Raw genomic sequence first — 16,061 nt, forward strand, 5'->3', positions numbered from 1 at the left:
GGGTGAGGGCGTTTTCGTATGCGTTTGGCCAATCAATGTCTACTTATGTCACGATTAGTACCAGTTGTGCTGGTTAGACCCTGCTCCGGAGTAGGAGCTAAGTTGGTTCTCGAAAAAGGCAGTCCGGTACTAAAATCGCACCCAGTTCCGGCGGTGCGAAAACGCCAAAAAGTGGGTAGTTCCACAATTAGTTCTGGTACTATGAAAAGGTTCCCGCGGTGCGAAAGGCCCTATTGAAATCAGAGAATAAACATGTGTGGTGTCATTTCAAACAAAATCTGGCCAAAACGAAGGTGTTTGAGTTTTCTCGTCAGCACAAACTTTCCGGAAAGCTTAACTGTGCCTTTTAAACGCCTTCAAACTGTTATTGATCCATGATTGTTATGTAATAGGTGGGTGTGCTTGGGGCTCTTGGGGTTCTTCGACATGGAAACCTTTTTTTTTTTTAATTGTTTTTTTTTTTTTTTTTTTTTTTTTCTTTAAACTCCATCTGACACAGTTTTCAAATTAAACGTTCAAATTTATAACGCAATTAGTTTTGTATTTAGAGTATCATTTCATTAAAACTTTATTATATAAAATATTTTTATGTAATCTAAATACAAATAAAAATTACAAATTTAATAAAAATGAAAAATGAAAAAAGAAATTGAAAAAATTGGAAAGAAAATCTTTCTAAAGCTATACTTTTTGTAATCTAATAGTCCATTGAGGTCAGACACAACAAAACGTATAAATACGCTGGAGTGGTGAATAGGGATGAGTATTAAGAACCAGAACTAAATTGGTACAGATTCCTGACTGCTTAGTACTGTAGTATTGATAACTGTCAAGGAGTTTCTGTATTTATTATCGGTATTCATTATCTACTGACACAACCACATAGCAGCCATGGGACTTGCTTAATGTTAAAGAATTAAGCACAAGAAGTCAATGTGCAGCTCATCCTGACTGTCTCTCACAACGAATCACCTCTCAGACAGCATGCAGTCCTGATTTTAGTTCTTTCACGGCTTATTGCACCTAATTGGCCAAAATGCACACCTTGGTGAGTATTCTTGTAAACACAGTTGATAAGTGAATGTAACTGTTGGGAACGAATTTGGATTTTGGTATGTTGGATTTATGCATTAGGTCTTAAAGGCCTGTTTTGAATGGTTATTCATATTTTCAACTGTAGGGAAATAAAAAAACAAATTTGCACCATTTTGGAGATTAATATTAATAAGGGCATTAATAAAATCGTAACAATACAATCTTAGGCAAGAGTATATGGTGAGCTTTAACAGCTCTTGGCATATTGAGTCGTATATGGCTGTAATGACTTTAAGTTGAGTGAATTGGATGTTAATTCAATAACCACTCAAAACAAATGATTCATTGAGTGAGTGAGCCATTTGTAACATGAGTCAAACTCATTCGAGTCAATTTGACAGTTAAAAAAAAAACAACAACTCTTCATTGGAGTCATTCATTCACAAACCGTGTAGTCTAGATTTGCATTGTCATGTTCAATCAGTAAATATAACACAATAAAAAGGTTGACTGATTGCTGATATGACATGAATAAACAATTCTTAATTAATTCGGAGAGCAAAACTAAAATAATCAGGATTGAAACTAACATTTGGCAACTAATTTGTTACCAACCATTCAGAACTTTTACAAGCTTAAAAATATCAGAAATAAACCAGGTTATTAAAGTCACAGCTTGTCAAATGCCTCCTCCTGACCTTCAGTTCATACATCCCTAACAAGTGGAAGATGGAATATGACTAATTGATAAAATATTTGAAATGCACCTTATTTGTTGTTAACTGCACAACCAAATCATACTGGATCATTCAAGACTCATAGGTTTCTGCTTATAGGTGAAGCTCCCCATTATGTCTTCAGGGTCAATGAATCATGGTTTGTGGTTTGCATTTGCCTGTTAATATTCTGGCTTCCCTTTACTTAATGGCATTTGTCATTGTAAACTCAAAGGTATTTTTTTTTAAATGGCAAAATGCACTAATGGGCACTTTTGGCATATGTACAATAATACACAAGTGTTGCACACGTGGCATGTCTCCTCGCCAGTGTACTATAGCGTTATTCCAATTTGCTTGTTTCTGGAGGTCCAGTGCTTCCAGAGGTAGTCCAACTCATTTGACCAGATTGCTTTCGTAGTTTAAATGCTCATGTGGACAAATGAATTTGAACAGCCATAAAAGACCGTCTCTTTGCCTACTGACCTGATTCTTAAATGTTACAGGACGTGTTGTTGAAGCGCACTATCCAGACAGGAGAACTTTGAAGTGCAAGACGCGTAAAAAGCACAGTGTTCTCTAATCACTCCTGTTTCTAACACAAACACACAATACCTATGTGTCCATCCAAAGTTGCAAATTTAACTTATGCGCAAAATTGGAATATCACATAAAACATTTGTGAATAAAGCCCCGTTTCCATCCAACGAGACTAAGATCAAAACCATCACTTCCTGATAAACTGGCACTAAATATCACTAATTAAAGTAGGAGAAGCCACTGTATATAATAATTTTCATTTAAATTACTTGCACCTCAGAGCAAGCAGACAAAACGGCATAAATGCAGTCATTGCATTGCTTTCAGAGGTGGATGCTGCTGTTTGGGAATGCAGTCGTGTAAGACAGTTCTGGGAGACAATTATACAGAAATACTTTGACGACAGAGTGTGCTCAGGCATTTCAGAATGACCATAACATTTCAGATCGATTCAAACGAGATCAGTCCGCTATTTAGTTATGCCATCCCATCACGCAAAATCACATGAATTTTTTTTTTTTTTTTTTTTATGCACATGGAGGAATTTATTTGGTAAATGTTTTCATCTTCCACTATTCGCATTAACTCTTTTTCACACTAGTCAAAAACCACCTCAAGCAAGTTTAAACTTTTTTTTTTTTTTTCCCCGAATTTTGGCGTTTGCGTCACTCGTTTCTGATGCAATACTGCAAAATGCACAAAAGCAGGATGATGGAAACCTACACGGTGTTTGGCGGCTATCAGATGTATGGTTTCTGTTTGCTCCTTTCACGTTCTTAAATTGCGCGAGCTTATTTCACAATATTAGAACGAAAGATCAGGAAAAAGCCCATAAATACACCCGCCCTTAGACCCTCTCCTAAAAAGAAATTGAGACCAAAGTGGACAAGACGGATTAAAACAGCAGGTGTAAACGGGGATGTGTCTCCCTCATCTACTTGTGATCTGATTGACCAAAACACATCTTAATACCAGGTGTAAACAGGGCTTAATAGTTACTTTGGTTCTAGTAGAGACAGCTCATTGAAGTGAAAGTGATTTTTTTATTTGTTCCTTTATACTTAAAGGGGTCCTATTATGCTTTTTTTTAGTTAGTCTGTAATGCTGCTGTTTGAGCATTAAAAAAAGATCTGCTACGTTACAAAGCTCAAAGTCCACTTCAAAAGGAGATATTTTATTTAACAGAAATGCAGGTGTAAACGGGGATGTGTCTCCCTCATCTACTTGTGATCTGATTGACCAAAACACATCTTAATACCAGGTGTAAACCGGGCTTAATAGTTACTTTGGTTCTAGTAGAGACAGCTCATTGAAGTGAAAGTGATTTTTTTTATTTGTTCCTTTATACTTAAAGGGGTCCTATTATGCTTTTTCACTTTTTCAACTTTAGTTAGTCTGTAATGCTGCTGTTTGAGCATTAAAAAAAGATCTGCTACGTTACAAAGCTCAAAGTCCACTTCAAAAGGAGATATTTTATTTAACAGAAATACAAAACAAAAATACAGAAATTTTCAAAAACTACAACGACCAACTCGTTTGGACTACAACGCATATTTTCCGGGATGTGTGATATCCCAAATACCGACGAATGGGACGAGACCTGGTTGAGCTGCACTAGAGAAGGCAACGAGTGTTATCACTATGTTGGAGACACGCTAGCTTTCCCAAGGCAGACGTACTTCCCAAGGCAAACGAGAGTGGTTACAATCATCCGGGTTTAAATTTGATTTGATTTTGACGCAATATTTACACTGAAGCTCGCAGGCGGCTATGGTAAGGGGCGTGACATTTTCCGACCAGGCACCGAGTGCTGCCAATCACAACACACACTGGCCCAGCTAACCAATCACAGCACATTTCGTATTTCAGAAGGCGGGCCTTCATTTTATACAGGAACTATTCGAGGCGTTCATGCCAGACTGGGGAGAGAGGTGTTGTAATAATGTAAAATATGTGAATGTGTTTTTTGAACAACCTAGTATGAGAAGCCTCTTCTAGTACACCCCCAAAACAAAATCAAGACTTTGTAAAAGAGCATAATAGGACCCCTTTAAAATCCTTTGTGATGTCCATTCAGAGTTTACAGGTCCACCTGAGTAGCTCCAAGGGTCCCATTGATGTTTTCCTCTGTACGGATGGAGGTGACTCCGGGAGCCTGCTGCAAAACGGCCTTGATGTGAATGGAAATCACCCTGCGTTTCTCAAAGTCTCCCAAGGCAAGAACTACTTCAGCAAAACTTGTACATCAATAACATCTATTCCTTCCGAAAAAAAAAAAAAAGTTTCCTTCAAGTATATTTTCCTGTTCTTTATCTTTTCAGAAGCCGCTACAGATGGAATTGCTGATGGTGTGAAGACGAACGGCAGCTCTAACGGTAGCGTCAATGGTTATGGGCCCCTAACTGGAAGTTCCCCCATGTCACCCCTCAGTTCCTCCTTGTCCTCCATTCTCCAACAGCCAGAGGAGTCCATCCCCTTCGTGCCGCTGTCTCCTGCTCTTCTCAGCGATGAATACATGCTGGGCTTGGGTGATGAGCAGGGCATAAGCGATCTGTTTGACTCCTGCGACCTGGACACACTAGCGCTGGATGACCTGCTCAGGATATGAGCAAACCCAGAGGCCATCCGGACCTGTTTTCAAGTTAGTTGACGGTGCTTTTTAGTTCCTGAATGAAATCTGGATTGGCAGGATTGGTGGGGATAACTACAGACTGAATTTCATGAATTCCTGTCGCATTTGACATTGAGTGTTTACGCTTGGATCTTTAGGTTTACCGCTACAGGATCCAAGGTTTCTGTTGTCTGATACTGTTCAGATGGGTTTCTGTACCCTAATAATGTGGTATTTTTAGTGTGGTGAATTGTATGAGCTGTGTGATTTGTCTATGAACTTTGTCGTACTGGTTTTCCTGATGGCCGCCTCTACAAATAACACCTAAAAGGTCACAATTTCTTCAAAATAGAGTATTTCTCTACTCTCAATGTGAACGTTTTTGTCCTTTTGAGATCATCTCTTGCTTGCTTTCATGGGGAAAAAGAAACCTGCATCATAGGCTATCTAAATATCAAAGAAGATCAGCGAGGAGTTCTTTTATTGAATGATCCAAAGTGCATTTGGTGCTCTGTCAGTTATTATGCTTTATGACAGTGTTCAGTATCTCAGGGCACTGATCAAGGAGCCAAGTGCTTTGTGTGGTGATCTCTGGGTAAAATCAGATCGGAGCTATAGTGTCTTGTCCCCTTTGTTACCAAATGATTTGTGCAAAGAAATGAGGAAAAGACTTGTTCATCCATTTCGGTGTGATTCAAATAATAATGTAATGATTCTGCGAGTTCTCCTGTACTACAGTTTTGGCTCTTTTTTTTTTTTTAAACTTCAGATTGGAAACTGAATTTTGAATATGACCCTTATCTAGTCCCCCTTAATGTTGAATGTATTTCAGTATCTGAATTGCACTGAAGACTAAAGTCTTAAGAAACCATCACGGACATACAGGTACATCTAAAAAAAATTAGAATATCATGAAAAAGGTCAATATATTTTGTCACTCATTTCAGAAAGTGAAACCCATATATTATATAGATTCATTACACATAAGAGTGAAATATTTCAAGCCTTTATTTCTTGATATTGATGATTATGGCTTACAGATAATGAAAACCCAAAATTCAGTGTCTCAGAAAATGTGAATATCGTAAATAAGTTCAATATTGGAAAGTCATGGTGTCACACCTTAATCAGCTAATTACCTCAAAACACCTGCAAAGGTTTCCTGAGCCTTTAAATGGTCTCTCAGTCTGGGTCAGTAGGCTACACAATCATGGGGAAGACTGCTGACTTGACAGATGTCCAGAAGACAGTCATTGGCACCCTCCACAAGGAGGGTAAGCCACAAAAGTTCATTGCTAAAGAAGCTGGTTGTTCACAGAGTGCTGTATCCAAGCATATTCATAGAAAGTTGAGTGGAAGGAAAAAGTGTGGTAGGAAAAGGTGCACCAGCAAAAGGGATAACCGCAGCCTTGAGAGGATTGTCAGGCAAAATCCATTCAAGAATTTGGGGGAGCTTCACAAGGAGTGGACTGAGGCTGGCGTCAGCGCATCAAGAGCCACTATGCACAGACGAATCCTAGACATGGGCTACAAATGTCGCATTCCTCGTGTCAAGCCACTCCTGAACCAGAGACAACGTCAGGAGCGTCTTATCTGGGCTGTGGAGAAAAAGAACTGGACTGTTGCTCAGTGGTCCAAAGTCCTCTTTTCAGATGAAAGTAAATTTTGCATTTCATTTGGAAATCAAGGTCCCAGAGTCTGGAGGAAGAGTGGAGAGGCACAGAAACCATGTTGCTTGAAGTCCAGTGTGAAGTTTCCACAGTCAGTGATGATTTGGGCTGCCATGTCATCTGCTGGTGTTGGTCCACTGTGTTTTCTGAAGTCCACAGTCAACGCGCCATCTACCAGGAAATTTTAGAGCACTTCATGCTTCCTTCTGCTGACAAGCTTTATGGAGATGCTGATTTCATTTTCCAGCAGGACTTGGCACCTGCCCACACTGCCAAAGGTACCAAAAGCTGGTTCAATGACCATGGTGTTGATGTGCTTGATTGGCCAGCAAACTCGCCTGACCTGAACCCCATGGAGAATCTATGGGGTATTGTCAAGAGGAAGGTGAGAGACACCAGACACAACAATGCAGATGACCTGAAGGCCGCTATCAAAGCAACCTGGGCTTCCATTACACCTGAGCAGTGCCACAGGCTGATTGCCTCCATGCCACGCCGCATTGATGCAGTAATTCATGCAACAGGAGGCCCAACCAAGTATTGAGTGCATAGAAATGAACTTACTTTTCAGAAGCCTGACATTTGTTTAAAATATCCTTTTTTTTTTTTTTATTGATCTTATGTAATTCTAATTTTCTGAGACACTGAATTTTGGGTTTTCATTATCTGTAAGCCATAATCATCAAAATTTCAAGAAATAAAGGCTTGAAATATTTCACTCTGTGTAATGAATGAGTAATATCACTCAAGTACGAGTGTGATACCGGCTCTATATCAGCATGGCTGTGATTAGGCCCGAGGCACGAGGCCGCAGGCCGAGTGCCGGAGGCAATCACAGCCATGCTGATATAGAGCCGGTATCGCTCGAGTACGAAAGTGATGTTGCGTTTATACAACAATTCGACGGCACGAGTGTAAATATATATGAAAAACAACAACGGAGTGTCTTTTAAAAACCTTTTTGTGCGGAACTACTTCCTTCCGCCACCTATTCAAATCTCAGTTTGACAGTTTAACGGCTGAGCTGAAGCCTCCGTTACTAATTCGAAAACGTCACTTTAGAGCTAGTAACGAAGGAACGTTGAGTTGCTTCATTAACTTATTGTATTAATTAAAAGCTCACCGTGTTATGTAGAGTATTGTGTGAGAGAGAGATGGACTGAGCGAGTGCGATTACTTGCATCTGATACACCATTCATTCTTCAGCTCAATCTAATATTAAAGGGGTCATATGATGCTGTTAAAAAGAACATAATTTTGTGTATTTGGTGTAATGAAATGTTTATGCTTTTTAAAGTAAAAAAAAAAACACATTTTCCACATACTGTACATTATTGTTTCTCCTCTATGCCCCGCCTTTTTGAAACGCGTCGATTTTTACAAAGCTCATCGGTCTGAAAAAGCGAGGTGTGCTGTGATTGGCCAGCTATCCAATGCGTTGTGATTGGCCGAATACCTCAAGCGTGAGACGGAAATGTTACGCCCCTCACATACTGTCGAGGCCGTCTCCCGGCCGGAGCGACGAGACAAAAACATTAAAGCCCATTACAAACGAGGCATTTGTTGCATCCAGTGGGGACATAATTACTGATTATAATGACTTATACTGTCTTTTTACGCGTTGCGTTGCATTGCATCGGGCTAGAGTGAGCTGAGGCCGGGCTAGCGTGAGCTAAGGCCGGGCTAGAGTGAGCTGAGGTGGCGGGGTCGAGAACGGCGCGCCCGGCGGATCCAACGAATGAGCGGCAACCACATGTGATGACCCCGGGCTGAACTCCGCTTCGTCCACGGTGAACAAGCTGTTATTAAAAATAACTTCCGTTTTAGTCTCTTTCAATGTAAAAGTCTTAAATGCTGACTCGTAAAACAAGTCACTTGTCGCCGTCTAATGGCGGAACAATGTCACAAAAATCACCATCACGAACACTAATTCCTAATACTAATACTAAATACTACTATGTATAGAAAATATTATTTATTAAATAATAACAACAACAGCCATCATAAAAGCCATGCTCTAATATACAGCATTAAAGTTACATAAAATATAACGTGATGAGATTTTGCCTTCAGCTGAAATTATTTGCTCTGGAACAAAAAATAGATTAATGAGACCAAAGACTGCCAGTCAGATTTACACAAAACAAATTATATCTCATGTTTAACCACTATAGAGACATTAGAGCCAGAGGCCAATTCCAGAAGTTCTGGCCGAGGTGAGGCTGCTCTGGCGGGTTCATGAGCGCTGAATGGCCCCGGACGCCCTGGAGCTCACGTCTCTGAAAACGTCGAAGCAAATTTTCAAATAGACGTTATCTTTATTAACAAACCGTAGATTTGAAGTCTAAACAAGTACATTCTCGACTAAAAACCTTTTAAAACTACATTCCGTGACACAAAAACGGTATTATTTATACATTTTAGTGGATTTGGGTGTCCGCCATGACACTGGCTGTGAGAAATACTGGAAGCGGAGTGATGCAAGCGGTGAAAGGGAGTTCCTGTGGTGATACCAGTACAATATCTCATGGTTTTCAACCAATCAGATTTGAGAACCAAAATGAACTGTTGTATAAATCTATATAATATATGGGTTTCACTTTCTGAAATGAGTGGCAAAAAATATTGACTTTTTTCTTGATATTCTAATTTTTTGAGATTTACCTGTATGTGGTGTAAATCTCCACATGATTATGAAACATTTAGTGTCCCACAGAAAAATATATATTTTTTTTTTTTTTGTAGCTTGCATTATTTCCCCTCATTTTCTTTGTCCATTCCAATAAATTAACTTTTATTTTTATTTATTTATTTTTTTTAATGTTTTTTGGAGAAGCCTCATTACATGCTTATAAACCGGACACCGTTCTAATGCTTAATTTTTTTTCCTCCTTTATTCCTTCAATCCTGCAAATGAATCTAAGCCGATCTGTTACTTTAGTTGTATTTTCTGTAACCATTTTAGGAAAGTTCAATTGTCTAATACTTCAAATGTGAAGTAACTTGTTAATGCAGATTTTGCTCTGGTTAAAGTAAATTATGGTGCATAATTTTGAATTTGTGCTAATGCTCACTAGTTCTCTTGATTCTGCATTGGAATGAGGGTTTGGTCATGTATGCAGCCATATTGCATAGAAAATGTTATGATTAATCACCAGTATGTATTCTATTCTACGGTGCGGTTTGGTTTCCTCCAAAATGTAGATTTTGATCCAAGTGGTTTTTTTTTTGTTTGTTTTTTTTTGTTTTTTTTTAAACAATTAGGGAGTTTTGTGTGCCAATGTGTGTGGAAATGTGAAGTTTTATATGTGGATTATAAACTGCGCATCAATTGTTTGCAAATTGTTTTTAATAAAGTTATGAATTTCTGCATATTCTTCCCTGTAAATCTTGTGTGTATCATTGGTATGATGGAGATGATGAAAAATGATTTCAGTTTATATAACCAGTTCTGTGGTCATGTCCTGATTCCATGCTAAACGTTTGTCATTCAGAATTTGTTCATTCTGAGGAGATGGTTACTGAACATCATAACTGGATTTGTAAAAAATGTGCAAAAAAAAATAAATCCATATCCTGAATGTTACAAAAAGGGAACAAGATGATGTTGCCTGTAAGCTTGACCAGTTTTGCCAGTAGGGTAAGCTGGGTCACTTTTTAGTTTTTATAATATTAACAAGAAATCGAATTCCTAACTCTTCACTCATTTAAATTAGTATTGAATATATTTTTCTATTTCTGCATTAAGGTCCAATGTGATGCCTCCTCTGATGCCTGTTGTCCCCTCCCTTGCCATTAGATGGCATGTTCTCCATTTGAAAGAGAAATGTCTCTCAACCGCAATCTTGATAATGTTCCACTCAAAATCAGTGCAGTGACATTTAATGTAGATCTTAACACTGCTGCTTTCAAAACCAAATGAGCATTTTTTTTTTTTTTTTTTTACGAAGGCTTGCATATTTACTTTATATGGCTTCCTTTAGTGCATGATGAATTATATGATCATTTCAAATCCTTTTAAAGACATTTCGCAGCATTTGAGGTGATTAAATATTTAATTTCATATTATTTTTGTGAGTCCCGTCAGCACAGCCAACGTCATCAGAATGAACAGACAGACTCGTTCTTCCACAGATGTCCCTTATCTTGCCACGTTTAGACTAATGCGCCTCGGCTCCGAGTCTGTCTGCTCTTTGTCTGGAAGAACCAGCAGTGAATGGGCAGGCAATCTATGATGTAATTTGTTTTGAGTGGCGCCCTTCTCATCTGCCTGTAGGGGGCACTGTTGAGACAACAAAGAGGGCCCAGACCCACTTAACCTAATTCCCCAGTTTTGCTTGCCAGACACTAGGTTCATGGAAAGTCACAGATTTTTTCAGTTATTCAAATTATAGCATCCATCCAGCAGTTAAAACAAATGGCTGCAGCTGTTCTCGTTGGTTATGTGAAAACTGATATTTGTGTGCCCTTGATTAATGCTTCATTCAGCTGCTGTTGTCCACACAGGCTCCGGTGGGAAATTTCAAGCCAGACATTTGCAAAGCACCCTTTATTTTAGCCCATGTGCTCGAACAGCCACAGCACCCTGTTGCTGTCACGCAGTGATCTGATTTTTCAAAATGATTGTTTTGTATGTAATAATAGTGTTCTGGAGTGTCCAATTCGTTCCACTAAATGCGTATCAGTGCTACAATAAAGCTGAAACGTGCACACAGCGGACACGTGCGCACATGCACAACATACGCTGCGCCTCATTCATAAAAGCACACGCCGTGTTTTGATGGATACTGATTGGAGGAAGGCTACGCTACGCTGCGATTCGCCGCATTCTATGTCGCCAATCAGAAGCAGGCTGCTCTTCATTCCTCTCTGTTTCAGAGTTTCAGTAGAGTCTGACTGCTCAACTGGATCCTTTTTTGCAGCAGTGGCCAGAGGTCACTATAAACAAGGATAACGTAATGCTGTAAGGTATCATAGAACACCATATGCATGTTTTGAAATCCATCTTATCCAGACTGATTTGTAGTCATATTCCTAGTTATTACGTTCAGGAAGAGATATTTGCACACCATGAAAAGCAGTCATGGGGTTTGCATGTGCTAAATGTAGTAACTGTAGTAATGTAGGCAACTGAATGACTTATGACAGAATGCTAATGAAACTAACTACTATTGATATGCTGTGCTATTTTTGATTCTTGTTTGCAAGTTTGATTGACATTATAATTTATATCACATCAGAATCATGTTTTTCAGCATTAGCTGACTGACTGTTATGACAGGACGCTAGTGAAACTAACTACTATTGATATATTGTGCTATTTTTTTCTTGTTTGCAATTTTAACTGCAATTATAATTTATATCACATCAGAATCATGTTTTTCTTTTAGCATTTGCCTGTGTCTCTTAGGAAAATTATAATGGTTACCCAGCTTGAAATGTGTCTTTTTCTTTTGCTTCATTCACAGATGTTTGAGATTTAAACCCAGATGTCTCATTTGTGGACTAAATTAGTAGCTGGACAGCTGCTTCTTCAGACTACTGACCGAATGACCACACAAAATAGTACCCCATGCCCCTTGTGTTTAGCATTATTTAAAATAAATGGCATGCCTGCGTTTTGTTTTATTTTTTGGAAATAGTTGTCTGCAGTTATTTGCATAGACATACACAGGCCTTATGTTATATATACTGAATAACCCTTGTGAAAAAGACATGCTTAATATGCTAAAGTGTGAACTGAATGCAATGTTTTCGGACACTTAATTGTATTTTAATTGTAATAAATTGTATTATAGTTTTTACAATTGTATAAATTGTATTATAGTATTGTATAGTTAAATCTATATTAAATGCATGTAGCTGAACTTTATATTGTTTCCCACTTAAGTAGGACTTAATAAACACATTTTTATTTGTAATTTCATGAAATAAAGTCATGAAAGTGTTTTCTTAAAGCACACTTGGCCTTCTATTTAATTAATATTATATTATCTGCAAATACAATTCATAAAAATATACTTTTAAGATCTGAAGTACACTACAAGTGCACATTCAGTAGAACTAAGAGTGCTTCTTTTCACAAGGGATTTTATAAGGCTTTTTGGTTGAAATACAGGAATTTGATTGATACGGATGTGAGGACACGTCTTTCGCCAAGATTGCTTCTGTTTGCCTATTGAGCTTACATAAGACTGTTTAATTATATATGTGTTTGATACGTATATGCAGTCAGTTCAGTGATGGATAATTAATCGGACAGAATTGTATGTTGTCAGTGAGAATGTGTGTGTGATTGATCCAGATGGTTTAGTTTCCAGATGGGAATAATAGAAGGAATTCTCATGAGGAGTGTATGTACTGTTTGTGTAGTAGATAGCACACATTTGATGGCTAAATATTCTCTACAGGTTATATCATAATACATACTCTCATGGTACATGACAATATACCATGATTCAAAAATGAAAATCGAAAATGAAAATTCTGTCATTCATTTAATAACCTCATGTTGTTTGAAGCCTACAGTGGGCGTAGAAAATAATCACATTTTGTTGCTTTGCAGCCTGAAATGAAGACACAGTTTTTGTTTTATCCTGCTGTATTTGCTCAGTGCAACTTATAACATCTAAGTGAAAGATATAACACATGTCAGAAAAAAAAATTAAAAAACAGAATCACTGAGTTGGAAAAAGGATCACCCCTTCCTAAAAATGACTTGTAAACTCAGCTGTGGTCATTTTGATTCGCTCAGCATGAAAAGAGCTTTCCTTGAGCATTTCAGTCCTTGGTAGTGCAACTGAAGCAAACAATCAACTATGGGTGGCAAGGCACTGTCAAAAGATCTCCGGGATAAAGTTGTGGACAGGCACAAGTCAGGAGATGGATACAAAAAAAATTCAAAGGGAGGAAACTGATCAGAGAGGCGAACAAGAGGCCTACAGCAACTCTGAAGCGGCTGCAGGAATTTATGACAAAGAGTGGTCATTGTGTGCATGTGACAACATTATCACAAATTCTCCTCAAATGTGGCTTGTATGGGAGGGTTGAAAGAAAAAAAGCCACTCCTCAAGAAAGGCCACATGCAGTGACGACTGAGCTTTGCCAAAACACACCTTGAAGATTCTGAGGCAGATGAGATTAAAACTGAATTGTTTGGCCTCAACTCCAAACAATATGTCTGGCGGAAATCCAATACAGCTCACCATCCAAATAACAGCATTCCTCCAGTAAAGCATGGAGGTGGTAAGATCCTGTTATGGGTAGTTTCTCTGCAGCAGCGACTGGAGCACTTCTTGTCAAGATAGAAGGAAAAATGGATGGGGCAAAATACCGTCAAATTCTTAAGAAAAATCTGCTGCCCTCTGCCAGAAAGTTGTCAATGTGAAGAAGGTTTACCTTCCAACATGACAATGACACAAAGCACACAGCAAAACTGAGCACACAGTGGTTGAAGGAGAAAAAGGTGAATGTCCTTGCATGACCTAGTCAGAGCCCAGACTTGAACCCCATTAAAAATCTGTGGAATGACTTGAAGACTGCAGTCCACAAACAGTCACCATCAGATTTAACTGAACTTGAACAGTTCTGCAAAGAAGAGTGGACAAATATTGCAAAGTCATGACAATGATTCAAAGCACACAGCAAAACTGAGCACACAGTGGTTGAAGGAGAAAAAGGTGAATGTCCTTGCATGGCCTAGTCAGAGCCCACACTTAAACCCCACTGAAAATATGCAGAATGACTTGAAGACTGCAGTCCACATACTATGATTCTTTTTATATCCACTGTATATGAAAGATTTTATTCTGTGGGACACAAAAGATATTTTGAAGAACGTTGGGGTTCGAACATAATTGCATCCCACTGACTTTCATTGTATTGACACAAAAATACTCAAAATATCTTCCTTTTTGTTGTACAGAAGAAAATAATCTGTTTGGACTCTCATTCTGACGGCACCCATTCACTGCAGAGGATCCATTGGTGAGCAAGTGATGTTAAATGATACATTTCTCCAGATCTATTCTGATGAAGAAACAAACTCGTCTACATCTTGAATTGACTGACGGTGAGTAAATCATAAGCAAATGTTAATTTTTTGGTGAACTATCCCTGTGACATATTCTGAAATAGAGTCATAATTTTGTACCGAATGCTTTTATTGGCACAGACTTTTCACAAGATAATTATATTACATCTGATTCTGAAGAATGACTGTCGGTAGCTCTTACTGGCATGACTTATTGAGTCCGTTGGAGTTTATTTGATTAGGATTCCTACTGTAATGAATTGTAAGCAAACTAATGGTGAGATATGAAAACAGTTATTCACATATTCATACACTAACATCCTTACTGCATTAATATTATAGGCTCAATAAAAGCATTAACTAATTTTTTTAAAGGAGAACTCCTGACGTTTGGCACATTGGCTTGTCTCTTTCATGCACTGACCCCAGCCGTCGGGATGAGGTAATGTGTGCCCCCTGCATAAGCAGCAGCCAGTGACCGCCACTTTAAATTGGCTTGCCGCAGATATGCAACACTGCCCTGTTGAGCGGCCAATTTGTAATGCTGGAACAGCACATGGCTGCTACCCGCTAGTGACAAACTCAGGCCATTTCATATGGTGCTAATGCGAAATTAATGTAATATTTGTTGAAGGTAGCACCTTCTTGTAAGAAGTGACAGACCAGCTGTTGTCTGCGTAACGCTCCAGTTGCACCAACACAGACAAAAGCACCTGAACTTCCTCACAACCCCACCTGCGAACCGCAGATACCGCGTGAGGACAGAGCAGTAGGTTCCGGATGTGGTCCCTGGCCTGGTCATTTGCATATAGTTGCCCCCTAAAGCCTGCTGGTAATGTCAAGAGGCTAAATTAACTAGTTTTCAGTTTGCATCTCATTTGCATTGAAGCTGCTTAACCGAGGTTGCTCTAGGTGACCTTAATTGCCTTCGTCCTTGTGCAGGGAGAAAGCAGCCTCTGATTGCAATTAATTTCATTAAGGAAAGTATCATTATGACCCAGAGAATACATTTGCATGCTGTCAGAATGGGGATTTGCAAGCTGTTCGCAATCAAGTTGCGTTTTGCATGTGTAGATGTTCTGTCATACTTTTCGTAAGGATGAAAAATTAAGCCAGGCTATGATGAGTGTTGCCTTCATCAGCACGATCAATCTCACTCAGAAAAGAAGAAGATGCATTCATTACATTAGCAGGGGAGGTTCATAGTTTTGCCACATTAAACGGACTGCTTTTGCCACAGGTTAATGTGAAGGTCTGTAGTCTTCACTGTCTGAAGAAAAAGCACAGGGCTGGGTGAAAGGGAATGAACTCGTTTAAAATGTTTAGCAAGGACAAGATTTTGGATGATTTGAAGCTTTGTATAAATAATGGGATCCAAAAGTGTGATCTAATTTAAAACTAATTCTATTCTATTTTAAAGGCAAATAGTTTTAGGACAACTATATATATATATATAT

The 16,061-nt window shown here is 38.7% G+C and overlaps 1 protein-coding gene and 1 long non-coding RNA gene across 2 annotated transcripts in view; both read left to right on the forward strand.

Moving 5' to 3' along the window:
* Nucleotides 1-5,778, forward strand: part of LOC107709295 (transcription factor E2F3-like) — a 13,668-nt gene extending 7,890 nt beyond the window's left edge. Inside the window, exons 6-7 of the mRNA XM_016513761.1 lie at nucleotides 4,369-4,507; nucleotides 4,613-5,778. Of these exons, the coding sequence (XP_016369247.1) occupies nucleotides 4,369-4,507; nucleotides 4,613-4,899 (426 nt within the window). The 3' untranslated portion in view covers nucleotides 4,900-5,778. The remainder of the gene's footprint in view (nucleotides 1-4,368; nucleotides 4,508-4,612) is intronic.
* A 3,648-nt stretch (nucleotides 5,779-9,426) lies between these two features.
* Nucleotides 9,427-16,061, forward strand: part of LOC107709259 (uncharacterized) — a 16,139-nt gene continuing 9,504 nt past the window's right edge. The window contains exon 1 of the long non-coding RNA XR_001636474.1: nucleotides 9,427-9,604. This is a non-coding gene — a long non-coding RNA (uncharacterized LOC107709259). The remainder of the gene's footprint in view (nucleotides 9,605-16,061) is intronic.

This window comes from Sinocyclocheilus rhinocerous, unplaced genomic scaffold (genome assembly GCF_001515625.1).
Source record: "Sinocyclocheilus rhinocerous isolate Xijiao unplaced genomic scaffold, SAMN03320098_v1.1 scaffold206, whole genome shotgun sequence".
Lineage (NCBI taxonomy): Eukaryota > Metazoa > Chordata > Actinopteri > Cypriniformes > Cyprinidae > Sinocyclocheilus > Sinocyclocheilus rhinocerous.